This window comes from Mustela nigripes, chromosome 13 (genome assembly GCF_022355385.1).
Source record: "Mustela nigripes isolate SB6536 chromosome 13, MUSNIG.SB6536, whole genome shotgun sequence".
Taxonomy (NCBI): domain Eukaryota; kingdom Metazoa; phylum Chordata; class Mammalia; order Carnivora; family Mustelidae; genus Mustela; species Mustela nigripes.
Genome location: NC_081569.1, coordinates 107,336,690 through 107,364,270, shown reverse-complemented (window position 1 = coordinate 107,364,270; position 27,581 = coordinate 107,336,690). Strand labels below are relative to the sequence as shown.

At 34.9% G+C, this 27,581-nt stretch overlaps 1 protein-coding gene and 1 long non-coding RNA gene across 2 annotated transcripts in view; one reads left to right on the top strand and one right to left on the bottom strand.

Annotated features, from left to right (window-relative positions):
* Positions 1-936: 936 nt before the first annotated feature.
* Positions 937-25,952, top strand: LOC132000012 (uncharacterized). The gene is made up of 3 exons (XR_009399152.1): positions 937-2,402; positions 24,019-24,213; positions 25,879-25,952. It is a non-coding gene; the product is annotated as an uncharacterized LOC132000012 (long non-coding RNA).
* The window catches only part of HIF1A (hypoxia inducible factor 1 subunit alpha), a 41,530-nt gene continuing 19,117 nt past the window's right edge, over positions 5,169-27,581 (bottom strand). Inside the window, exons 2-15 of the mRNA XM_059373337.1 lie at positions 25,908-26,098; positions 25,387-25,532; positions 25,218-25,302; positions 21,863-21,975; positions 21,077-21,279; positions 16,575-16,681; positions 14,783-14,930; positions 12,786-13,006; positions 11,854-12,140; positions 10,505-10,627; positions 9,980-10,407; positions 7,658-7,766; positions 7,000-7,126; positions 5,169-6,488 (exon numbers count right to left, since the gene is read on the bottom strand). Of these exons, the coding sequence (XP_059229320.1) occupies positions 6,337-6,488; positions 7,000-7,126; positions 7,658-7,766; positions 9,980-10,407; positions 10,505-10,627; positions 11,854-12,140; positions 12,786-13,006; positions 14,783-14,930; positions 16,575-16,681; positions 21,077-21,279; positions 21,863-21,975; positions 25,218-25,302; positions 25,387-25,532; positions 25,908-26,098 (2,440 nt within the window). The 3' untranslated portion in view covers positions 5,169-6,336. The remainder of the gene's footprint in view (positions 6,489-6,999; positions 7,127-7,657; positions 7,767-9,979; positions 10,408-10,504; positions 10,628-11,853; positions 12,141-12,785; positions 13,007-14,782; positions 14,931-16,574; positions 16,682-21,076; positions 21,280-21,862; positions 21,976-25,217; positions 25,303-25,386; positions 25,533-25,907; positions 26,099-27,581) is intronic.

Genomic DNA, 27,581 nt, shown 5'->3' with positions numbered 1-27,581 from the left:
CCCTTGGACTCACTCAACCCTCAGTAACTATTCACTGAATGAATGGATTTCACTGGAAGACTAGAAAATAGTCCTGTTTTCTCCATTCTCTTTTTCCAGTGATAATTCTTCTCTGGTCCTCCTGTCACAAGAGATATTTCCCACCTTTGATCATGTGTGGGTTGTCCTTGTGTAAACAGAGTGGAAGGTTTTAAGGAGCAATCAAAGATGAATCATATGGAATCCCACTCAAAGGAACTAAGAACTTTAGTAGGGGAGATAAGACGTGCATAAATGACCAAGGAAGCTTAAAAAAAAAAAAACAAAAAACCCAAGAAGTTAAGAAAGCTAAAGTTGTAGTGACATGGAAGTTCACAGTGGTGACAAGTATTTGCAGTCGAATTTGCCTGGGAGGAGGCATAGCACCTACCCAGGTTGTGCTGGCTTCTCTCTACTTTGTTAATACCTCATTTTTTGCTTATGCTTTTGTTCTTGCTTTCAATATTCTACCAGCAGAGTGGGAAATCAGGAAACAGTTTATGATGGTTTATCCCACAGCTGTTCAGAGTTCCTGTGTTTATCATAGCAGTTGTGTAGAACCATTTAAAAAAAAATCTGTTTCAAAGAGCAAATATTATTATCCAAAAATATTTGAAAAGGAGTTCTAGAAAGTGTTTCTTAATGTTTCAAAGATCTCTAAAAATAGGTTTGACTGACAGAATTCTCATGTACTTGTGAGAAGATACATAGATATAGATATAGATATGATGTTTCTCAACTTTTTAAAATGCATTGCCCTTGGTGATAAACATTGCCCACTCCCCACCGCCTCAGCTTGCTCTGCTCTGTGGAGAATTGCCAGTTTATGATTATTAAGCATCCATAAGACCAAAAAAGTTTTAGGACTCTTTAAATGGAACTTCCCTAAATAAATTAATACAAACACAAAAGTTTAAGGCCACATATCAGTTTTTATTAGTAAAACATATTTAAACCACCTCAATCACTTTTTAAAAATGGACTCTTACTTTCTTCGATATTCTATTTGGAAAAATCATGAACAGCAAATTTTCCTGAAGGAAAGAATTTAAAATAAAATGTAAAATGTTGACAACTGTGGATATGCACAGATGAGGTTATTAATTGAAACAATACCTTTGTTGTCTTACTACAGACTGCACAATTTTAACACACTAATTACAGGAGATTAAGTTTAATGCCCCAAGCTTCTCCGTATTCCATAAACTCACCTCACTTCTGTCCAACTAGATTATTTTCTCCCAAAAGATTCTCAATAGCTGGCCTCAATAGGATGCTGGCACACAATATTGAAAAAACACAACAAATAAAAAGCAAAACAAAACAAAACAACACCTGGGGCAGCTAAAATTCCAATTAACTTAATCAGGGATATCTCAAAGTGCTTTATTAAAATTAACTAAATCTGGGGCGCCTGGGTGGCTCAGTGGGTTAAGCCTCTGCCTTCCGCTCAGGTCATGGGATAGAGACCCACATCAGGCCTCTGCTCAGCAGGGAGCCTGCTTCCCCCTCTCTGCACCTGCCTCCTCTCTGCCTTCTTGTGATTTCTCTCTGTCAAATAAATAAATAAATAAATGAAATAAATAAAATTAATTAAATCTTTGAGTGCTTTATGAGAAATACATGTAAATAACCTTAAGAGTCCTCTATTTCTGACCAGATTAATAGATGATTAATTTTTTAAAACCTGTTATAATGTTAAGCAAGCTTCAATCTGTTAGGAGACCTCAGATATTTTTCTATTGCATAACGCACAGCTTCCCACCCCAAAATATTTGGGAGTTCCACAGACAGCTCCACAGCAACACACTGAGTCTCTATGCCCTGAATCTCCCAACCGGCTCATCCCAAGGAAAGTTTGGGCAAGGGCCAGGCATCACAATTGGACAAATCAGCGGAGACAAAGGGCACTGCTGACCACTAGCGCACCCCGCATGCCCTGCCAGAGGCTGGGAGGGGCCCGCGCCTCCCACATGAGCTCTTACACGTAGGCGGGCGCCGGAGCAACACCCCCACAGAATGAACCCCGCCTGGGAGACGAGGGCGGGGGCCCGGGGCTGCGGTGCTGTGGTGCTGCGCCCGAGCACGTACCGGGGCGGGGCCTGCAGGGGGGAAGGCGGGGTTTGGGGAAGTTTCTCCCAGCGGCTTGTGTTTCGCATCCTTACCATGTAGTACCAGCGGCACCAGGGATAGAAGGGGGTGGCCGGTCCCTTCCGCTTGTTATTTTCCCCGACGAGGGGTCTGTCTGATCAGTGCTGCTCTCAGGCACCTGTCTTTCCTCTCCGTCCCGGATCATGGAGCCGAGAAAAGGGAATAAAAGAAATTAAAGAGTACAAGGAGATCGGGTGTCTGGGCAGCTTCTTGGATAAAACCGTCCACTACAGGTAAGAAAATTATGTCCAGACCTCTGAAAGGTGTGAAGACAACAAAGCTCCAGAAGGCGTTTGACAGGAGGGGCTGTGGTTAACGTATAGCTTTTATTGTACAGGGAGACTATTTCATATCAAATTCTACAGATCGAACAACGATCTGTAAAACGATCTGGGACAACAGGTTCAGCGCTATTTTTAAGGGATGAAATACGAGTAAAGTGGTTAGTGGCAGACCTAAAAAAACAAACAAACCTGAGTGAAAGATTTTTTCCGTTACACTTTTGTTTCCAGTTGGCATTATATTGGCAAAGGTTTTATTTAACCAAAATCCTTAAAAAAAAAAAAAGATTCCATATTCTTTGCACCTTTTTTTCTGATGTTGCTATACTAGAAATCTCAATTTTTAGAATCTAAATGTTTAAGTTTTTGCAAAGCCAGCAACTTTAAGTTCATCTTTTCTGTATTTTAGAGGTTGTAGGGGAAAAAGAGCTATTCCGAGTGGTAGTTGCAAAGTTATACAGACTTAAAAGAAAATAAACAGGTCTATTATGCCATTAAGTCGAACAGCCCTGGGAGAACTATTATCATACATTGGTATAACCTTTTATAGCTCATTAACAGGCTTCCTTCCCATAAATCACCTCTTTTACCTGTGAGTTAATGTTTTTCATCACCAGACACCTGAATCTCTAGATCAGACTCAAAATTCGATAGCCCTTTAGAACACCATTTTTACTCATTTCATGTCTTGCCATTTCTCACTTAGGACATACCCTAATTGTTCTCTATGATTCCATTGCCCTCACCCCACCTGATTGCTATTTTTTTTTAAAGATTTTATTTATTTGACAGATCACAAGTAGGCAGAGCAGCAGGCAGAGAGAGGGGAAGAAGGCTCCCTGCTGAGCAGAGAGCCTGATGTGGGGCTCAATCCCAGGACCCTGGGACCATGACCTGAGCAGAAGGCAGAGGCTTAACCCACTGAGCCACCCAGGCACCCCCCGTTTGCTATTTAAACAGGGAAAAGGGTATGTTCTACTGAACTGGCTGACACCCTACGGTATTCCGCACCATGGGCTTTGGAGTCACTGATGGCCAGCTCAGATGCTTTGAACCTTGAGCTACCTCTCCAAAACTGTTTCCTTACCTATAAAATGAGATAAATTCACATGTGTTTTTTTGAAGACTGAGAGATAACATGCAAAATCTTAGCACAAAGTCTAACATATAATACCTAATAGATGTCAGATTCATTTTAAACTCATAGTCTAAAAGCCGTTGTACTTAGCTGTGGTAAGCTGTCTGTGGAACTCTTAGTACCAAAGCTAAAGGTAGGGCTTAGAACTAAAGAACAAAACATACTAAACTCCCTTACCATACTTTGTTCAGGTGTTAAAATAATATAGCAGCACCAGCAAAGTAGGAAAGTGATAGGCATGCATAGGAAGGAGAGAAAAGCTATTACAGAATTCTAGTTGCTAGAGCAGGGTTATACTTCAGAGAAAGGCATTATAAAGTAGTAAGGGACAGTCTCAGAGAGAGGCACAAATACTGGGAAGACAGCTTCAAATACTCCAGGGGTGGTGAATGACCAAGAGGTGGGTACTTATTTTCTTCCAGTCCTATGGTCCTTTAAAGTGGTTTTCTCTTCTAAATCATTGCTTTTAACAAGTCATTTTCTCCTGGTCGTTACATAACCTGACCACTTATTAATATTTGAAAACTATACATAAACTTCTAGTTTTCAACTAGAGCTAATTTGCTACCAAAATAAGCAAGAATTTTTGCTATTTTGACCTGAAAATATTAAGCAACTATTTTATTCTAACATTCCATCTCTACACTATACGTAATGAAATACAGATGTGCTTTGGACTGTAGTATTTACAGTGAAGTATACATATGCCCCCCAAATCTTGGATTAAGTCTTTCTATTACAAATTTTTGTTCCCAAATTTTCATGTTATAACAATTAATATTTTTTTCAGTCTAAGAGAAGAAGAGCCACCTAAGATCTGGGGTTTAGTTTATTTTGTTCAGGATATTTTGTTCTTGTAACACCAGGACCTAAGGCTCTGGTACTGCCTATGTAATTTGTCCATAAAAAACATTTACTTCTAGGTGCAGAGGTTCACAGTGATTTTTCATCTTTTTGTGCTTGTTTTTTAAAAGTGAGAATATATTACTTTTATAATCAGAAAGATAGCTGTTCTATAAATAAAATATAGGAAAAATGAGTAAAGTTATTTAAAAAATATATACAGTATCATTAAAACAAAACAAAAAAAATGCAAGGTTTGTTCTAGTTTCAGATTAGAGTCAGAAGACCTAAGTTTAAATCTTTGGTGTATCATTTATTACCTTGAAAACTTAGACAAGTCAATTACCATTTGAGGTCTACATTTCTTCATCTATGAAATGGGAATAGATTGGAAATCTTTAAAGGCACTTCTAGCCCTTACAACATTATGTAACTATAATGTTCAGGATTTGTTTTACTCATCCCATTCACATAGGATTAAAGTATTAAAAATGGCTTTACTTTAATAGGTTCATAACTTTAAAAAATGACAAATTTCTAAAAGCATATTTTATACAGTGGAACATTATAGTTTGCTTTTACTTGACATTTAGGGACAGAGTATACATTAAGATGATAAATAAATAGGAATAATTATTTACGTAATTTTCATAAGATAATTAAATTGTTGGTAATCAATTTTATGAGCTGGAGGCACTTGAAGCAAATATTTTACAATAAAAGTTGATCAAAGGGGGCCTGGTCCACAGAAGATGTTTATTTGATGTAACAAAACAATACAGTTAGTGTTAGATCCAACCACAAAAAGCAAAAGGAATGGAAAATTTGTACAATGCACATAGAAAAACAAGAAGTTTACTGTGACAACTATATATTTCTAAAATAATGCTTCTAAAATTACTCAATTATTGAAATCTATATGAAAACAGAAGGATGTTAATAGCGACAAAGTGCATAAAACCAAACATCAAATTTTGAGCAAATTAACATACTAGGCAATTTTGCTAACAAAGCATGATTTTTTTCTTGTTCACAATCTGCTCAAAATATCTTTATACCAACAGGGTGGGCAGAACATTTAGGTTTAATATCAATTACACAATATTAGCATAAACTTCCACAACTACAGATAGGATATTGTTTTCTTTTGAGCTGGCAAAGTGACTACAGAAACATCAGATCATTTCTCTGAATTGAGAATTTTATCCAAATAAATGTCACATACCTTCCAGATATATGCATATCTTTCTATATCATGTAAATGGCTTTACCCATTTAAATAATAAACCATACAAGCATTTAAGAATCATTATTATATGATTAACAAAGTCATGTTCCAGGTTTAACAATTTCATAGGCCAAAAAAAAATTTTCTTCTTAAAAACTAGTTTTATAAATGCAGAATATATTGCATGAGTAACTGCTGGTATTTTTTTAAGAAAATATATTGTGCAATTGTGGCTACCATGTACTGCTGGCAAATCATTATTTATGTAAAATGTGAAAAAACTGAGTAAAAATTTTTCAAACTGATCATGATGAAAGGTTACTGCCTCTTTCAAAAAAATTATATTGGCATCTTATTAAAAATAATTCGATAAGGGACAAAACTCCCTAGCCCAAAATAAATAAATAAAAAGGTGCATTTTAAAAATGATACTACTGCAATGTAATGGCTTAAATACCAAGGAACTGTGAAAATGTGCTGTCTGTGATCTGGCGTTAAAGAATGTACTAAAAAAGAGCATTAATGTAAATGAAGTAGAAAGGGGATCAAGATTGAACTAACCAAGTTTGTGCAGTATTGTAGCCAGGCTTCTAAAATTAGATATAGAAAATATAAATAGACTGCTTTAGGTAATGAGCCACCAGTGTCCAAAAAAAGGAATGAGATTATGAAAAAGCTCAGTTAACTTGATCCAAAGCTCTGAGTAATTCTTCACCCTGCAGTAGGTTTCTGCTGCCTTGTATAGGAGCATTAACTTCACAATCATAACTGGTCAGTTGTGGTAATCCACTCTCATCCATTGATTGCCCCAGCAGTCTACATGCTAAATCTGAAAAACAAAGACATGCCTAAGTATTCATTCACCTAGTCAATGAATATTATTGAACATTTACTATGCTATAAATATTGCAAGAAACTGAAGCAAATAAGCTCTGGGTCTTTAATCTATGGTTTAGTCTGTGGTTTTAGAACAAAAGCACAGCTATGTAAATAAGCAAGTGCAATAAAGTGTTACTGGTGCTGTCAGAAGCATTTAAAAGACATGATGGCACAAAGGAGTGATAAATCAGTTTTGAAAAAGGCATAAAAATGTACATGTTTCAGCTTCTATTTAATATTGCTAGATAAAGACACAGATAAATAAAATATAATTACTAAAAATTAAAAGTTCCATCTTGAAATAGCTATTCCTCCATTACCACCAGTAGATAAAATGCTAACATTACTTTTAATGATGCTAAAGAACGAAAATCACTCTCACTGAGAGTAAGCCTTCTAAATAAAGTTTCATATATTTTAATTCTCTGTGGGATGTTCAAGGGTAGAAAGAATAAACTAACCAGAGGGTATTAAAATAATTGTCTTTTGCTCCATTCCACTGTGTTCACTAGATTTGCATCCTTTTACGCGTTTCCAAGAAAGTGACGTAGTAGTTGCACGATCGTCTGGCTGCTGTAATAATGTTCCCTAAAAACAGTAAAGTTACTTCAATTTTACTATGTTGAATTTTTATATAATCAAAAACTCAAATCAGTTTAATAACAGTATGCAGGCAAATTTCTTAAATAACGGTCCTAAATTATTTTATTTCCTCTTAGTACTATGATAAAATCATTTGCCACTATGGCAATTGTTTCTGTAAATGCTTTCTAGTTAAAATGCTCTGAAAACATCAATATGGATTACACAATCCCTGATTTAACATTAACTACTGTTTTTTGGGGGTAAAGATGGGAAAGTAACTGAAAGGGAAGAGAACAAGACTGGTGGTGAGAGTGAAGAAATTCACTTTTTACTTAAAATTCATCTGTATTGTTGGGAATTTTTACAAAGAGATTGTATTCATTCAATTTATTTCTATGAAGTAGTGCATACAAAGTGGAAGAAACAATATTTAACCTCTGAAAATACAACTCTTGTATTTGGAAGAAATAAAGAATTACTTATACATGGCACATTAGCTAGAACAGAAAAACAAGCATGTACTTTCACACTTACAATTCCTACTGCTTGAAAAAGTGAACCATCATGTTCTATTTTTCGCTTTCTCTGAGCATTCTGCAAAGCTAGTATCTTTGGATTTAGTTCTTCCTCAGGAATGGTGGTTCTGAAAAAAAAAAATGGTTGCTTTACTATTATTTTTAAAATATCCAACTAACTTTTTGAAAACATATAATGCCTATTTGTCAACATTAAGGAATATGTTTTATGTATGAGAACTTTCCTGATTAGTTTATCATCTTAAAAGTCAAAGCTCAATTTTTGAAACAAAATTTCTTAAAATATGCATTTACCTATTTATAAAATAGATCTGAACAAAACGAAATTGATATTTTTCTAGGTTAAAGTGAAATACTGACTCTTCATTTCACCCAGTATAATACAGGTATTATTGGGACTACAGGAATACAAGATTAATTTCACATTTGAAGAGTGATTTTGTTTATAGAACATTGCATGTCATTAGTTCATTTTAGCATCATGCCCACCTCCAAGATAAGGAGGTATATAACACCCATCTTATAAATGAGCCCTGAAGCTTGTTAGCAATGGGACCTTAAGCAAGTTACCTAGTTAGCTGCAACTATGGAAGTACATTCTAGATCTACTGATACTCACTCTCTCCCAGTAATCTTTCCCATTAAGCCACTCTGTCCTCAGTATTGATCTGGTTATCAAACCTGAACTATCTGCACTTAATATTAAATAGTGAAGAATCATTTTATGCATCAGGCACATGAATTCTGTTAAGTTTTGTCTTTACAAGAACTCCTTCCCCCAACCCATACACAATCACAATGGCTCCTTGCTCTGTTCCATATAGTTAGGAATACCGTATGGATAAGCATTATTCAAATTGCTCTCCTACATGCAGTTTTGTTTCTATTTTTTAAAAAGTCTATAAAACATTCACTATATAGATAGGGAGGTTTTAAAATTCCTATATAAATACATTATCTTTATGAAGTATTACTGACATGTAAATACCATTTCAGTAGCAGTAAAGAGAAAGACTATTTCTTCAAGGTAAGTTCATCTCTTAGAAGTGTTTAGTGTATAGTATTTTGGAACTAATGTGAAAAAAACCTACTAAAGTGACTAGATGTTACACTATGCTTTTGACAGGTACACAGTTGTTCAGAAAACTGAACATTCCATAGTTCTCTGTAGCTAACAGTAAACTATAAATTCAAAGTCACTGCCAATTCTATAACTATATTCATTCATCATCCATCTAATAACCATTTACTGAAAAGTACCACACGTTACATACTGTACTAAGTATTAGCACCACTCAAATGTCTAAGATACTGTCACTGCCTTAAGGAACTCAGTCTAAAGTCAGTTGGTGACATACTAATTTATAAAGTAATATAAACATTACATTAAAAAAAGTATTTTGTTATTCTAAAGCCCCAAGATCTTTTCCTAGTTCTGGGAAAAGGTTCCTCCTAGCATTCTGTGTCAAAATAGTGATGAAGGACAAGAGAAAAAAAGCCATAAATTCTTGTTATAGCAGTGCTTTTTTCTTGCTATCGTTATTTGGTTCAGTCAAGGCACAGTAGAAAAGGAATTGTTTCTTTCTTCTTCATACCGCCCCACTGACTAGCTAAAACTTATTTCCTCTTGAGTACAGCCTCAAATTTGAAATATCAAATCCCACTATAAAAATTATATACAGAAATTATTAAAGTTTGGGTGTACAGGTATTTGCTCAAACTAACTCCATAAAAGCAACATCATAAATCATGCTTAGATTCATGTTATAGCTCTTAAACACTAATTTAACCTATAATATAGCTAATGTTCTATTAATATGTCATGAAAAATAAAAGCAATTACACATAAATTTTAAAAGAGGGCTTGTAAATACCTGTATTGAATACTGAGGACTGAAGACTATCGGGCTCAATTTGAAATGGGGAATTGGAAATACCCTTAAGTTGGAAGGTCTTTTATTCAGGTAAGCTTTAAAATAACTCAAAGAGACAAAAACAATGAGGATAGTTAACTAGTCTGATTTAAACAACTATAAGAAACTGGGCCAATTTTGCACAGTTAAGAACTTACTGGCTAAATTATATTTTAAAAAGGTACTGGAAGACCTTTCTAACTCCTACATTTTGGATTGGTGATGTGATTATTTTTAAGAAAATACACAATTTTTTGAGTGCTTGTTTTACCAGAATTTTGTGTGTCAATTTAATGTTCTTAAAGCATATTTTCCAAAAGTTAGCTATGTTTAGAAATAAGTTACCACCACACATATCTTCTCAAAAATAATAAAAGAACTGTAACTTGAATGCTATGTGTAAATACCTTTGACTCAAAGTGACAGATAACACATTAGGGCTTCTTGGATGAGATTTTTCTGTCTGTTCTATGACTCCTTTTCCTGCTCTGTTTGGTGAGGCTGTCCGACTTCCAGTATCACTGTAAGGTGATGTTGTGGTACTAGTAGTTACTTTAGGTACGTGAGTAGGTGATGGGGATGCAATCAATATTTTAATGTCTTCTATACCATCATCTTTTGTCACTGTTTTTAATTCATCAGTGGTAGCAGTGGTACTGGTAGTGGTAACAAGAGGTTCCTGCATTTGAGTCAGCTGGAATACTGTAATTGTGCTTGCACTTTGAGGGCTTATAGAACTGCTTTCCAGTGGCGACAGCTGATCGAAGGAACGTAACTGGAAGTCATCATCCATTGGGATATAAGGAGCTAACATCTCCAGGTCTAAATCAGTGTCCTTTAAAACAACAAGTTAACACAAGTTAAACCCCAAATCACTTCAAACTAAAAATTAATAAACTTTGATAGAAAATATAATAAACATGTTCCTGTACCTGGGTGGAAAATGGATTCTTTGCTTCTGTGTCTTCAGCAAAAAGTTTCTCTACCAATTCCAGCTTAAATTCATTGACCATATCACTATCCACATCAAAACAATATTCACTGGGACTGTTAGGCTGTAAAAGGAATTCAATGTGTTTACTTTTCCCTGAGGAAACATGCATATTATTTTGCTAGTGGTCAGAATTCTCAAATCACACCTCAGAGAATACACAATAAAGTCTGTGTCTTCCATCACATTTTATCTAACTAGTGAGAAGTTAAACTTCTGACCTTACATTTTTAACTAATTTTGCCAATATATACATTTCTAACTGTGTAACAACATCATTTATAAAAATAGGACTAAAAGATACATTTGTCTGTTTCTTCTGAAGAAAAAACTCTCTTATAATTCACTCCCACATGGTACCTAACTGGCCAGTAATTAGGTATGATACACTCACTGGAATCTTCCTTTGTTCTGAGAAGCCACACTTCCATAGATGTACCTAAAAATCTTACATGTATTTTGGGTGTGGATACTTAAGTTCTATACTTGCCTTCACCTTAATGAATGCAGTACTATTTTAGGAGTTCTGAGCAAGGATCCTAACCAGAAAACTGTAAATATATAGTCTAAGCATAAACTTTTGTTTCCTTCATTTTAACATCTTTGTTAGATTTAAAAAAAAAAAAAAAAGAAAAGAAAAGAATCAATAGATTTTTATGCTGGGTAAAGCAGAGCAACCACAGCACAGAATACATTCTCCAGAAGGCTGGGAGTTGTCAAATCTCCTACTCTTTGCCTGCCAGTCTCAATTGATAAATATTTAATGTAAAATTATTCACCACTTCCTAAGACCTATTTATGCCTACAGGTCGTAATATTCAAGTCTGAGTTACCCCACTCCTGAGCATAGTTTTAAACCTAAGAGGCTCTGAAATGGAATCATTCTAGATTTAGAAACAGAGCTCTATGTGACATCTTTAGTCTTGGTCTCAGTCTAGCCCTGGAGTATTTTCACGATGCTTACAGAAAAACTATTACCAAGACAGAACTTGAATAAAAAAATAGTTATTAGGCATTCACTGTGTTATGCTAATCCAGAACAGTGATGGAAATTGGGCTAAATTATGCAAATAGCTTAGGGTCCTTTCCCTTTTAAGCTTCACTAAAATAAGACTTTTGCTACTTGACAATCCTCCAACTCAAAGGGCAGTAACAATGGGCCTGGAGTAATGATAGGGACACACATAATTATCTGTTGATGTCTAAATTTAAGACTTTTTGTACTCATTTTATAAATACATTCCTGAACATTAAAATGTGAGTTATCCTCTTCTTTTATCATGAACCTACCTCAGGTGAACTTTGTCTAGTGCTTCCATCAGAAGGACTAGCTGGCTGATCCTGAATCTGGGGCATAGTAAAAGACAGTTCCAGTGACTCTGGATTTGGCTCTAATTTTAACACAATTTCTTGATTGAGTGCAGGGTCAGCACTACTTCGAAGTGGCTTTGGAGTTTCAGAAGGAGGTAATGGAGACATTGCCAAATTTATATTCTGTAATTTTTCATTGGATGAGGGAAGCATTACATCATTATACAATGGAACTTCCTCAAGTTGTTGGTCATCAGTTTCTGTGTCTATAGGGAAAAAAATTATTAGTCAATTTAAAGAATACCTAGATTTTAACATATACAGAAATGTATGCCCCTTTACAAAAGGTCTAATTCATTCAAAAATGTTACCAAATTTTCCTTAACCAGGAAGTTTACACATATAATAAGTATTAATTAAGTCTGAGTTATCTTTCCAATCTACTATTGACAATTTCTATTATACTTATGGCATAAGAGCCCTGCAATTCCAACTTTTCATACCTTATATTCATTAAAATTACACCAACTTCGAAAAGTAGTTTTTATTTTCAATGTTTGATATTATGTTATGACTGGTTTTTATCTTTTAATGAACTACACTTACTGCAATATAACTTCTACGTTGTGGAAAAAATATGGCAATAGGATATAGAAATAGAGTAACTAAGAAACATTAAAGTGGGAAGAAGAAATACCAAGAACCCTTTGAAGCACAACTTCCAACACTGTTGACAGAAGCAGGAATGCTGAGAAATTGTTAAGAGCAAAAATATTTACACAAATACTTTGAAAAATATGTAAGACTATGATGTCCAAATGATACCAACAAAAATATGTCCAAATTCTGTTAAAATGGGCTTATAGCAACAGACAGTCTTTAGTCAATCAGAAGAATAACTAAAGACCCACCATTGCTGCCGAAATCTAAAGATATGATTGTGTCTCCAGCAGCTGGGGCCAGCAAAGTTAAAGCATCAGGTTCCTTCTTAAGTTTATCAAAGAGACTACTTGTATCTTCTGATTCAACTTTGGTGAATAGCTGAGTCATTTTCATATCTGAAGATTCAACTGGTTTGAGGACACATTCTGTTTGTTGAAGGGAGAAAATCAAGTCGTGCTGAATAATACCACTGTCAAAAGAGAGAGATTAGTAATTCTTAAAGGAGCATTGACACAATATGGGGGGGATGGTCTCTGAAATAACCCTATCTCTTAAAATTTTGCTTTATGAAAAGGAACATTTTAAGATGCCTTATCCTAATTTCTCTTGCATACTTGGTCACATTTAGGGTTTAAAACACCAATATGAAATAAACACTTAAAAAAATACAACATAGTTCAAATACTGACCAATTAAGAAACTTCAGCTATCCCTTTGGAAAGAGTGATGGTGACAAAGAAATGTTAATAGTCAAGTATATGAAGGGCACAAAGAGATCTTCACTATTTTTGGGCTGATTGACATGGAATGGAACTGGCACAGAAGAACTCTTTGGGACTGATTTATGAGGCATGACCTAAGGATGGTTCTAGAATATAAAGATAGATAAACACCCAAGGCCTTTCTAAGAATGTGCTGTATTTTCCTTGGTGGTAAGAAAACGATATCATGATAACACTTGCAGGATAGAGTTGAAAAGGGATGATGAATAAATCCATTTTTGTGTTTAGCTTAAATGTGAATTTTATTGTCCCTTTAATCAACAAATATTTAAGTGTTCACTAAGTGAAATGAACCAAGGATACAAAGTTTAAAATACCTAACTCTTGCCCTTAGAAGTTTATAACCCAATGTGAAGTAGATGTTCAAACAATTAAAAAAGTGGTAAATGCTAACATAGAGAAAGTGTGCTTCACAGAGAAGCCAACAAGCTGAAACTCTGGCTCAAGTAGGCTTTTTTGGCAGATGGGGTAGGGTGAAAAGAAGGACATTCCAAGTGGGTGATTCTTACATAATGGCAAAGCCACAAGAGAACTCTTTGGCACTAATATTAAAACGTTAAAGTATGAAAAAAACTACAACAGCAAAATTAAAGGATGGGGTCAGAGGTGGCAAAAATAAAAACAAATGACCAAAGTCTTCCTAAGAGAGGTGGTCAGTTTTAGAAAGACAATAGAGAAACTGTGAAAGCATGGGAGTATAGAAAATGACAAGAAATGATGCTATGCAAGTAAGTCATGGTTTATCTTGGGGGTAATAAAAAGATCTTTATAAAACCATTCTAAGGAAAACAAGATGATCAGATATTCATGCAAGTAAACTCACTATGGTGGTAATCTAGAAGATGGACTAGAAGGGGGCAGTCACCTGAAGTAGATCAAATAAAAGACTGGCTTATGAGATCCATTATATTCACAAGCCAATCATCTAAAAGAAGAGTTCATGAATATACAAGAGCCATGTGCCACATTATACAGCCTTTTACAGTCACCTTATATAGGATTTCATCTAATCCTCATTACAACCTTCTGAGTTAAGTTATTATCGTTTCTCCTTTATGGTTAATTTCCAAAGAAATGAAAATTTCCCAAGGTCATGGAGCTAATAATGACTATGACACAAATCTAACTATTCCAAGGCCAGTATTCTTCTACAAAAATAACATAGTTATTTGAGATAGTATATGCTTATAGATACACAACTAGAACAAACTAATCCAATAGGAGATCTGGGCTTTTTTTCAAGGTCCTTTTTAAAAATGGGAGCGAAAGGATGGGAAGAGATAGCTACAGATAATAGTAAAATCACTGTAGAATAGCTCAGGTCAGAGTACTGAAAATCATAATTAGGTAGAAATGTGAAGATAAAATTCAGTTAACATTTATAATCTTTCCTTCCTATAGAAGAACAGATTATCCAAAAAAGTAATGACTTCTTCCCCAAAGTATTTAATTTCCAAGCTTACCTCACCACATAATTTACACATACAATGCACTGTGGTTGAGAGTTCTTAGTGTTATATATGACAGTTGCTTGAGTTTCAACCCAGACATATCCACCTCTTTTGGCAAGCATCCTGTACTGTCCTGTGGTGACTTGTCCTTTAGTAAACACTAGGAGTGGAAAGGAAAGGAAAAGTAACTTTGAATTTTCAGTCAAATGAATGGATGCTGAATGTTGGTCATTATTTCAAGAAAGAAAGATGTTTATTTTAATGGAATCAATTGTAACCTTTTAAACTGACAGAGGAAAAAGCTCTGGCATAGCCAAAGATACACCTATTTCATTTTTCTAACCCCCCAAATAAACTCCTTTCCTGCCAATCTTCATGTTAAATAAAATGAAAGCCAGGAATGAGGGACAGCAGTGACTAAAATTCCTTTAATGACTTACATGTTGAAAGTATCAGAAAGACTAGAAAATGAATAATCTTGATTTAAGCAAGTAGCACTGCAGTATTTCTACTGAGGTTTCCAGAGAATTAACGATGCTTCAAAATAGCTGGGCTGGCATACCTGAATCTCAACTGATACCATGTTGAAATCTTCTGGCAATTTAGGCAATCTTAATCTCTTACTGATTTGGGAGAAAGTACTAGATAAATAGTAATGATGACATTATCATGAGGATTGGGGTCCTGACTGCCAACTTGGGCTCATTCTGCAGTCCCAGGCTAATCATACCAACTCAGCGACATTCAGGTATTCCCAATCACATTGGGAAGTCATGTTCAGGTATAGATTAAACAGGCAAGTGAGATTTCAAAGTCTTACTTACTATGGATCTTTAAATAACATTCACGAGTAAAACAGAATTGTATCTTTTATCAAGGGTACTGGTTACCATTTTTACATGACATTGATCACATTCACATTCACATTCATTAAGTCACTGAACAATTATTTTCTTGAGTACCTTCCATGTGCCAAACTGGTTTGCATACTTGTATGAATTCTGAAAATGATGCTATAACATTCTATGATCTTTTTTTAGTCTTTGTGTTTAAAATACCAAGGTAGGGTTTTTTTGCTTTTTGTTTTTGTTTTTTAAAGATTTTGTTTATTTATTTGACAGACAGAGATCACAAGTAGGCAGAGAGGCAGGCAGGGAGAGAGGAGGAAGCGGCCTCTCTGGGGAGCAGTGAGCCCGACGTGGGGCTTAATCCCAGGACCCTAGGATCATGACCTGAACTGAAGGCAGAGGTTTTAACCCACTGAGCCACCGAGGCACCCCCCAACGTAGTTTTATATATCATTAAATGATTCAATCTTAACTAGTACTGGTTATAACACAAAACATAGACTTAATGGTCAAAATCCTTTTGAAGAGTTCTATTAAGACATTTAGTGTAGAAGGGGCACCTGGGTGGCTCAGTCGGTTAAGCATCTGCCTTCAGCTTGGGTGCCAGTATCTTGTGAGCAGGGAGCCTGCTTCTCGCCTCCCCCATCCTAAGTCCCCTTGCTCCTGCACTCTCTTGCAGTCTTTTTCAAATAAATAAATAAAACCTTAAAAAAAAAAAATTTGGTCTAGGAGAGGCGCCTGGGTGGCTCAGCTGATTAAGCATCTGATTCTTGATCTCAGCTCAGGTCTTAATCTCAGGTTTTTGAGTTCAATCCCCAAACTTAAAAAAAACAAAACAGTTTTTAGTCTAGGAAGACTAGTTAATTTTAACCAAAAAGTTAGATACATAGCTAAACGGTAAAGAGATTGCAAGAGTTAAATAATTAGAATATCTGTAGTTCTTCCACTGTACTTACTATCATGATGAGTTTTGGTCAGATGGTCAGAGTCCAAAGCATGATAATATTCATAAATTGAGCGGCCCAAAAGTTCTTCTGGCTCATATCCCATCAATTCAGTAATTCTGTTAAGTAAAAAATGTAAGAGAAAAAAAGAAATTAAGTGTAAAAATTCTGCTTCTCCAAAGTAACTGATATGCATGAAGAGCATCTTTCTTGGCTTAGAATAAATTCACATCTCACCTTTAGTTACTGTACAGTTAACTAAATGCAGCACCATGCACTTCAGTAAGTCCTTTGGGTTCATCCTGCTACCTGACCCTTTTATCTCCTTCACCCAATTCACCCAAGCTTGTTACTTTTTTTTTTTTTTTTTTTTTTTAAGGTTTACTTATTTCAGAGAGAGAGAGAAAAAGAGTGTGATATGGGGGCCAGATCCCACACCTCCGAGGTCATGACCTGAGCAGAAACCAAGGGTTAGACACTCAACCCACTGCATCACCCAGGTGCCCCCTATTTTCATCACATTTTACAGTACTTACGTTTCATAAAGAGAAAGTAGTACGAAATTAAATGATAAAAGTTATAAAGGTGTAGTCACTGACATTTAATTTGAAATATAAGATTAACTCCATAACATTTGTTTACCACAAAACCAGATTTTGTAATAGTTCCCTTAGGCAAGGCTTCACTTTGTGGAAACAATATTTACTACAGAATTTTAATATCACTAACCAAAGACTATCTACACTAAATGGGAACTTGAGAATTATATGTTAGTTGGTTTTGAGAAGATGCTCTTAGGTTTTTTAAACAATACAAAATTATAGGAATTCATTTCAGATAAAAAAATGATATCAAACTAAAAATGGAATAGAAAATAATTCAGTTACCCCATTTGGTTTCTGGGCAACTCTTTTAGGACAGAGATTAGATCTTATTACTTTGTACAACCAGTCTGAAATGGAATGCATTTCATGTGAAAGAGAATGCTGTCTTCTTAGCACCATACTAAACAAGAAATGTTCTCTTTTTCCTGAGAGCAAAACAGGAGTTAAAGTTTTCAATTTCTCAGACTTTAGAATTTAAAGAACTTTCTAACCAAGGTGTAAACAAAAATTACTTAAGGTACTGTGTCCAAAAAAAGTATGAAAAACATACATGGACGATATCCTTCCAAGAAACGTATAGAAAGTAATACTCTTTGTGTTGTCACACTTTAAGGCAAGATCTCTCATATAATTTATTCCAAAATAAAAATAGGTAAATAGAAAATGGTTTGTAAAAAAACAAATTAAGCCAAACCAAGCTAAAATCCAGACTTCTTTACAAAGGGATATCCCTAAACACATCTGCACTAGGTGGCAGTGTTACAAAGGAACTGTCTTATAAAAAAGTCCTAGTTCTTTAAATTATACTCTAAAAATAATTTTAATTGGTTTTATAGGTTATTTAAATAAAATTCCCATTGAATAAAAAAAAATTCCATTATTTAAATCTTTATACACCTAAGTATGCCTGGCATTGTTCTAGGTGTAAAAATACAAGGTCAAAACTCAACATGTAGCTAATCTTCTATAACAATTACCATTATTACTTATGAAATAATGCGGTACATGTAGAAAAAAATGGGGCTGTTGCAGGAGTCAGAGGAACTACCCTTATCCATAAGAAGAACTAGTGGAGTGAGGGACAATTTCTTATAGGAGACTTAATAAGATGAACACAGGAGAGAAGCAGAGCGAGCAAAACCACTTCAGGAAGGCATACCAGAAGCAAAGATGGAGATGAGAAAATGCTTGAGAGTGTATAAACAAGAAAGACTCCTGGTTGGGGTGGGGAGGGCAGGTGAGGAGAGAGGAGGCTAGAGAAGTAACCAGATTAATGAGGGCTTTGTATTATCATATTAAGAATCTCTTGTTTAATTAGGTGTCTAGTCAGTACTTCTCAATCTGAGTTAAGGTGTATCTAACACTGAGGGATATATGATGTTAAAATATAAACAGCATATTTTCCTAGAAAGTCAATTTTATTTAACTTTGGAATATTATATAGCTTATATTCTGTACCAGAAAGGGGAGTGATCCAGAAAAATCTTATCAAAAAGTGTTCTTAAGGGACTAGGAACCTGTGATCTAAAGCAACTATGCAGCATATTATTCATTTTAAGTGTCCTGAGAGTAAGAACTATTGCTCTTCATTTCTACTTTGCCATGAACTTGCAGATGCTCAAATAAATGTGCATAATAACAACATGTGGAAATTAGTATAGTAAATATTAAGTGTTTGGGGAGAGAGATTCTGAATGCCAGAAGTTTGATATATTAGATTTTCTCAAAATTGAGCAAAAATTTTTCTAGCTCTCAGTTCTTAGGTTTAAGATATGAGAAGTTCCTAGAAAGAGCTCTAACCAGAAAACAATCTCCTGGTCAAACTCAAAACCTTACTTGGTTCATCTATAAGCAGGCAGTCTTTACTCCTCTGTCATGATCATTTTCCAGTTTTCTAATATAACCAAAGAGAAATGTCACTCCTTTTCTCAGATCTCGTTCTAGCTCCACCACTCGAATTTCTTTCCCAATTTACTTCTATACTTTGCTGAGTTCAAAAAATAAAAAATAATTCCTCAAAAAGATACGGGTATCTCTGTCCCATCATATAGTCACATGAATAATGGTAATAAATGCCATAAAATACTTACTAGCTTTCCTATCTTCATTTTTCTGATAGCTGACACCAGTGGTAAAAAAGCATTCACTATATGTATAAGACACTCAACAAACTCCTTCAATCCTGGCAACAGCCTTTCAAAATATTACCCTTATTTAACAGGCAAGGATCATAAATTTGAAATAGCTAAGTTCACATACCAAGGCCCCACTGTAAGTATCAGAGCTGCAAGCTAGGACTGAAGTCAGGATTATGTGATTTTAAAGCCAGAGTTCTGTCACATTTCCTTGTCCAGTGGGGCGGGGAGATTACTATACTTTATGACTAAGTTCTTAAAATTTGTTTTCTCATACAGCCTTTAAGTTGACCCTACCAAAAGATGAAGAAACTGATGCTCAAAAAGAAAAACTAATATGCCCAAGATCATCTGGATACAGGCAGCAAAGTCAGGATTTAGTAGCCTGGCTATGGAATCTATGCCTCCAGCTACTATGTTACACAGTCTTACACTGAAAATGGGACAAGCAAGCTAATAATTGTTAAAAGTAGAAAAAATGTTGTAACAGATGTATGCACAAAGAATAGTATAGTTTCTTGAAGGAAAAAGGAAAGCTCCAGAGAGTAGATGGCTCTTGAAAGGTAATATGTGTTAGGAAGTGAAGAAAACTTCAGTGCAGAATGGGAAAATGTGTGTAAAGGCACTAAGACAGGGAGTCAGCATGTGGTGATCTCCAGCTGTAGGATGTAGGGGGCCACACCAGAGGAATCACCTCTTTTCTTGAGTAATTTAGACAACTGGGCTAGGGTCAGGTCATAAAGATCTTTGTTGGTCATGCTAATAAGTTTCGGTTTTATTGTGGAGGTCTATTTTTCTTTCGGCTTTTCAGCCCTTATCTTTTGATAAAGAAAAATCTCCTGTCCTCCTCTAAATGTTATAAACCGAAGTTTGTTCTGTGTAAAGACAAAGGGAAGCAACTGAGGCATTTTCAACTGTAATATGACCGGATCTAATTTTTACATTAGGAAGTCCATTTTTTGAGAATGTGAATGAGAGATTAAAAGACCTACCTACATCCACTGGCAGAGAGACAGCTTAGGAGATTATGGCAAAAATTTGAACCAAAGGTTGTAATAATGAGCTGAGAATTCAGTGGCAGTAGAGAAAGGGTGGGAAGGAGGGAATGGATCAAGAGATATATGTAACATAGTAAATCTGTAAGATTTAGACAAAAACTGAGTACATATAATGAAAATAAAAGTTAAGGATAAATTCCAGATTTTTGCAGTTGTGTGTCTACAGTGGTATACTAAGCATGTTAGCATTTTAAAAGGAAAAGCAATTTTTTAAAGTTGTTGTTTGGAGGAACGGTGGTATAGTTTGGTCATAGAAATACTCAGTTTATTAATACAGAAGAATATCAAGATAAAAATATCAAATTGGCAATTAAAAATAGTTATGGACATAAATTTGGGAAATGGCAATAGAAATCATGGGCAATATGTAGGGTGAGATGATAAAACACTTTCCTCTCTAGTCCATAGCCATGATCTATTCTTCCTCAAATTACACATTATGTCTTTGAAATACATTTATTTTCTTTTTGAATACATTAGAAAGGAAAAAGACAAACACTGTGATTTCTGGAAAACACCTTGGTAAAGTATTCATAGTGCATACTTAAATGTGGCTGAATTCATCTATAAAGTTAATATAATACTACTGAGTTCTACAATGTATCACTGTATTCAACTTAGTGGAAGGAACTATACAATCTTTATTATAGTGAACAGTAAAAAAAAAATGCCAGGGACTAATTGAAATTTCAAATTACATCTTATATATCATTTACCTTTCATCACAATAAGAAAATTTCATATCCAGACTGTGACGACTGAGAAAAGTCTTGCTATCTAAAGGAATTTCAATATTTGAAGGATGAGGAATGGGTTCACAAATGAGCACCAAGCACGTCATAGGTGGTTTCTTATACCCACACTGGGATTGGTTACTATTAGTATCATAGACATGAATATGGCCTGTGCAGTGAAGTACCTGTGTACAAAGAAAACAAAGTAGTTCTTTAAAAAAATATAAAAATGCTATTAAAAAACGCAGAGATAAGCAGTTCAAGTGTGACATAGCAAGGAAGCTTTGCTAAAACTTATTGGCATTAGTAGATTAACCGTATCTTTGAAATCAATAAATGTTTCCCCTGTAACACCACTCATGACTCAGGTACCATAAATTACTCTTTAAAAAATTTCTTCCAGACAAATCTGGGCTAATTTTTCATTCATCTGGTCATAGTGGCTATTTATTATTTTGTTATTTCTTGTTTTGATGACTGTTTCAACACTGAGCAAAGAAATGTAACAACAATAAACAGAAAATTAAGTTCTATCAAAATTCAAATATTCAGAGGGCAGCAAAGCCAAATGATGAAGTTAGCTTGGTACACAAGTGTGGCAATCACATAATTGAAGTTCATGCCTCAAACTGAAAAATTCCTAGTTTTGGATGGTAACTCTGCAAATGTCAATGAACAACTCTAAGTTTTCCCTCACAGTTCTAATGCTATCTTAAGTATTGGCAGTACTGAGATGTGTATTACCACTTACAAATCATTTTTACTTACCTTCCAAGTTGCCGACTTTATGTTCATAGTTCTCCCCCGGCTAGTTAGGGTACACTTCATTCTGAGAAAAAAGCTTCGCTGTGTATTCTGCTCTTTACCCTTTTTCACAAGGCCTAATGAATGAAAGCATGAAATAAAATTTAAAAACATAATTAAATATTTAAATCTGTCACAGTAAGAGTAGAACCTAGGTGCTATTTTCAATTGGAAGTCTCAGCATGAATAGCAATTCACACTCCAACACGTACAAGGGATCTAACATGCTTCAATCAATGACTGGGGGTGACAACTCTAATGATTCCCCGGTTTCATCTAACAGTTAATCATTTCACATCCAAGCCAGTGAAGTTGGCAAAATTACAAAGAACTATAAATGTGATATAAATTTGCCTTATAAATGTGCTATCAGTTTACAGGCCCACTCCAGAATAAGAACTTCAACAAACTTCTCCAAACCTTTGAACACTCTATTTACAGAACTTTTAAAATAGCAACTTTCTTTTCAAAGCAAATAGCATTTTTATATTTTTTATTTTTTTACATTTTTGATTTTTTAAATCTTCCTGTAAAGCAGGCATGACATTATTTCTACTTTTGTTACTAGAGGAAAAAACAAAACAGAATAAAATACTAAATGACTTTTCAAAGCAAAATTAGAGTGAAATAAAATCAGGTTTATTCACTCCCATTCCAATCCTCATAGAACCAAGAAATGGTGAAAGGAAAAAAATGAAAAGCACAGAGGTACGGAATGAAGAACACATGTTTGGGGAACAGTAGATAGTTCAGGCTACTGCAATATGAAGTATAAGCAGAAGAGTAATGAAAGAGAAAGGGAAGATTAGGGCTTTGGATGGCTTAATGAAGAATTCAGCCTTAAATATACAACATGGAGCTTCTAAAAAATTCTGAGACGGGAAGCACAATCAGGAACTTAAGATACATTAATCTAGAAGCAATATAAAAGATGTATTAGAAATGAAATACAATGATGGTAATCAGGGGCTGAACAGTAGCAGAAGTGAAAAGGATGACAAAAGACACACTAAGAGCTAGAATCTGTAACAACCTGAAAACTGATGGAAGTAGGTAGGTAGAAGAGAAATTTAAAAAGAAAAAAGAGGGGCACCTGGGTGGCTCAGTGGGTTAAGCCTCTGCCTTCGGCTCAGGTCCTGATCCCAGGGGCCTGGGATCGAGTCCCACATTGGGCTCTCTGCTCAGCAGGGAGCCTGCTTTTCCTCATCTCTCTCTCTGTCTGTCTCTCTGCCTATTTGTGATCTCTCTCTCTGTCAAATAAATAAATAAAATCTTTGAAAAAAAATAAATAAAAAGAAAAAAGATCTGGAGATTTTAAGGCTAGCATATTAAAAGAAAAGTGCCAAGTAGAAAAGAAACACAATTTTTTTTTCTTTAAAGATTTTTTTAATGTATCTGACAGAGAGAGATCGAGAGAGCGCGCGCACAAGCAGGGGGAACGGCAGGCAGGAGGAAAGGTAGAAGCAGGCTCCCTGCTGAGCAGGAAGCTTGATGCGGGGCTCATCCCAGAACCCCAGGATCATAACCTGAGCTGAGGCAGATACTAATTGACTGATCCACCCAGGTGCCCCAAAAGAAACAAATGTGTTAGTTTAAATTTAGGTTTGATTAGCTAGAAATGGCAGGACTCTTGGGGAAGAAGAGTTCTAATTCTATGCTAATGGAACTTGGCAAGGGGGTGGTCTTGGTGCTAATACAAATTATTTGGGTTTACTTAAATAAGGATTAAATTTGCCCTCCCTAGAAGCATTTGAGAATGGATTTTAAAAAGATGCCATGAGAACCATACTCGTCTCAGTGGGGGTACACAGCTGGGTTGTGGTTGTGGTGCCAGCAGAGATTTCTTTGTAAATTCTGTTATTATTATTACTATATTATGTAATAATATATTTGATTTAGAATAATGCATTAACTTAATTACCAAATCCAAACAAAATTTCATAATATCCATCCATTCATAGTCTAGCCCCAAGGAAGCACTGAATAGCCAGTACAAACCTCACTCTAAACACTAGAAGTCCTATATTAAACTAAACTGACAGCCTATTTAGGCCCCTGTGTGATGTGTATTTACTCTTCCTTTATACAAAATTCTAAAAATTATACATTTGCTTTCCAAGTTCACAGGAAACACAAAGTATGAAATCAAAAAGCAGAAGAGAGCTGCGACTGGCAAGGTCAAAAGTGGCCAGAGCATGTAGTGAGAGTTGGTGAACATGAAAGATCTCCAGAGTACTAATGAGTGTAAACTCAAGCTCATCTACCTGAGCTTAATCTACATTCTGCTATGCTATTTACTAACCAAGTAATCTTGGGTAAGTTACTTAATAACTCTGTGCCTCAGTTTCCTCAGTAAAATAGAAATAGTAACTTCACAGGGTGTTATGAGGAAAAAAGAAATTAAAGCATACAGTAGGCAGAGAACAGTGTTCTGACATAGTAATCTCTCAATAGAGGTTAACTATTATCAAAGTGAAATGAGATAAAAAAGAAAACCATAAAAATATTCAAAAAGTGCTATGAACTTGAGTTTGTTTAATACAGAAGCAAACAAACATCCACTTAAATTGGAGAGCTACAGAGAATAATGACAACTTTTCATCATGGTAACTTTATAAATTATTGGTACACTTTGTTTAAGACAGCACAGGTGTGAAGAGACTTTCTTTAGTTATCACGTTTTTGTAATTCAAGAGGTACTTCCCAAAAATCTTAGAGACTTATTTTTAACAATTCATTCCTAAGAGTTAAGAGGCCTTTGCGGATCTTTTTTATTGTTACTAACATGGGGCATCCATAGTTAATACTTGGTAATTCTACTACACAGTCTTAAATAATTGTGAACATCCTGAGGTCAAATAAGCAAGTATTAGGCTCCTGAAATCTGGTGAATTTTCTCTTTTCTTTATCTTTGTCCTTTAGAATCCCTGAACACACACTGGTACCTCAAGTGTAATCACTATCTAAAATCTTATTATTTGATTATGACTTCCCCTGGCTTAAAAATTGTAGGTTATAAATTGACTTCTTTGAAGGGCCTGATTTTTTAATTTACTTTTCCATTTTCTTTTATGTGGTACTATATATAATTATTTATGGAATTAGGTGGGCTTTAAAAAAATTTTTAGGTGTTTTTATGAAATTTCTAGATAACAGAATAATGTAGATTTCACAGAGAACAGAGCAACATTTTATTAAACATGAAATGATGTTTTGAGCCTTAGGTTAATACAACAGCAAAAGTGAAATATTAGTAACAGTATCTTATTATGTAAAACTACCTGTCATATTAAATCAAACAACAGACTTCTCTTCTTACCATTTCTGTGTGTAAGCATTTCTCTCATTTCCTCATGGTCACATGGATGAGTAAAATCAAACACACTGTGTCCAGTTAGTTCAAACTGTAAACACATTAAGAAAATTAGATCTATATCATAAAATCATAAAAAACATAAAGAAGAGCTCTTAATATGGGGGTATTTTACCTGAGTCAATCCCATGTATTTGTTCACATTATCAGAAATGTAAATCATGTCACCATCATCTGTGAGTACCATAACAAAACCATCCAGGGCTTTCAAATAAAAGCAATTCATCTGTGCTTTCATTTCATCTTCAATATCTAAATCACCTAAGAGGAGCACAAGAAAAGAAAAATAATTAACTTAAAAGTTATACTTAAATGATAATATTTAGACATTTTTATAAATATCTGATACTTTATTTAAAAATTATAATTAGATTTGCCAGCTGTTTTAATGATTATTTAATGTAACACAGCAAGCAAACCACTGAAAAGAGAAAAGGTCATGTTATTAAAAGGAGGACAGGTAGGACGGTAGGGCAAGAGAAGAGGGGAAAAAGGCCAGTATCTTAAAAATTCCTTACTGAAGCTTTAAAAGCAGGTAATAAAAATCACATTAAAGAAGGACTGAGTTATGACCATCTTCTAATTACTTCTAATTTCTAATTTTTAGGACTATTACACTTTTGTAAAACAACTCACCAGCATCCAGAAGTTTCCTTACACGCAAATAGCTGATGGTCAGCCTCATAACAGAAGCCTTATCAAGATGAGAGCTCACATTATGGGGGAGTGGCAACTGATGAGCAAGCTCATAAAACACTTCAGACTCTTTACTTCGCCGAGATCTAGCTGCATCTCTAGACTTTTCTTTTCGACGTTCAGAACTTAACCTATTTAACAAAAGAGGAGGAGGAAAGAAAGAGAAAATTTATGTTAGTTTGCCTTTGTCTGGATAACACTAACTTTACATTTTTCTGCTTTTCACAGAACAATTTAAAGATGCCATGTAAATCAAACTATATAGAGAGTTGTCTATTAAATAAATGTATAAGAATGTAAAATACAGCTATACAAATTTCAGATTACTGAAGACATAGGGAACTCTCACAAGAAGTCTAAGATGAAGCTTTAAACCTTTCCGAACAGGTATTTCCTCCCTGGAATATCAAATTGGAGAGGATGCTTTTGTTTTAGCCAAAATCTTAAAAGCAGCCTACGCCTCTAAGGCTGTACCCTCACAGCCATTCTGAAGTAGTCTCACTATAAAAAAAATCACCACTAAGTCTAGAGAAACTAAAGTTGTATATATTAACTTGAGAACAGAAGTTGTTAAGCAGGTTTTGACTCAAGTTTCTCTCGACTCCCAACATTTTCCCATCCTCTACCCTACATGAGCAATACTGACTGTAAGCTATAGATATTTATACTAGTCACTATAATAAGTTACCATTTTCAGGTTGCTTCTTCCCTTAGCAGCCCCTCATCTATTATAACTAGCAAAACAGGTACCAAATAAAGGCAGGAGTATAGATGAAAAAAAGATGTGGCACAACAGTAATTGAAAGAAACAGTTAATAAAGATTAATAAAGGTGTCAAAACAATGACATATCTTTAGGGAACTCTTCCAAGAATAAAATCAGAAAGATTTTCCTAAGTCACACCAAGCAGAGACATTTTCCTCCAACATCTACTCCTCCTGACCCAGGTTGGAGGTAAACAAGGCTAAACCTGGTTCTGTCCTTAGGTTCTTCTTTAATAGCTATTGTTTATTAAAACCTACTATGTGTCAAATGCTACCTGGTACAAGGTAACTAGTTTTCTCATAAATTGTAAATAGGTTTAAATATTATCCCTTCTTACAGAGATTATATAGTAGGTTAAAAACAGCCATTATGTAGCAGACAGGACTTGAACACAGTGTCCTTTACTCCTAAATCTTTGTTTACTCTTCCACAGTTTTTTAATCTTAAGCAAGAATGCTGTTTCTACCTCAAATACTCAGCTGCTCTCCTAGGACCCTCAACCTAATTCTGTTAAGTCGATTATTTATTAAATGTTGAAAATAGCCATTACCATTTACTGAGCACTTAGCAAGTGGTATGGTAAGGACTCTGCCAGCATTATTTCACTTAATCCTCCTTAAAGCCTATGAATAAAGCATAATTATATCTATCTACCTCACATCTCTCCTCCCTTCAAATCATCTGCAAAAATGCAAGATTCAATCATAGAAGCAATATTCTCAAAACAGAACAAAACAAAACAGGCAGGGTTCTCTGCACATGCTCCTACTCAGTTGTATAACAAGTGGATAACAGTTGTATTATACACTAGTGATAATGTAAGTTTTAGCACTTATGTTTGTGTGTGCT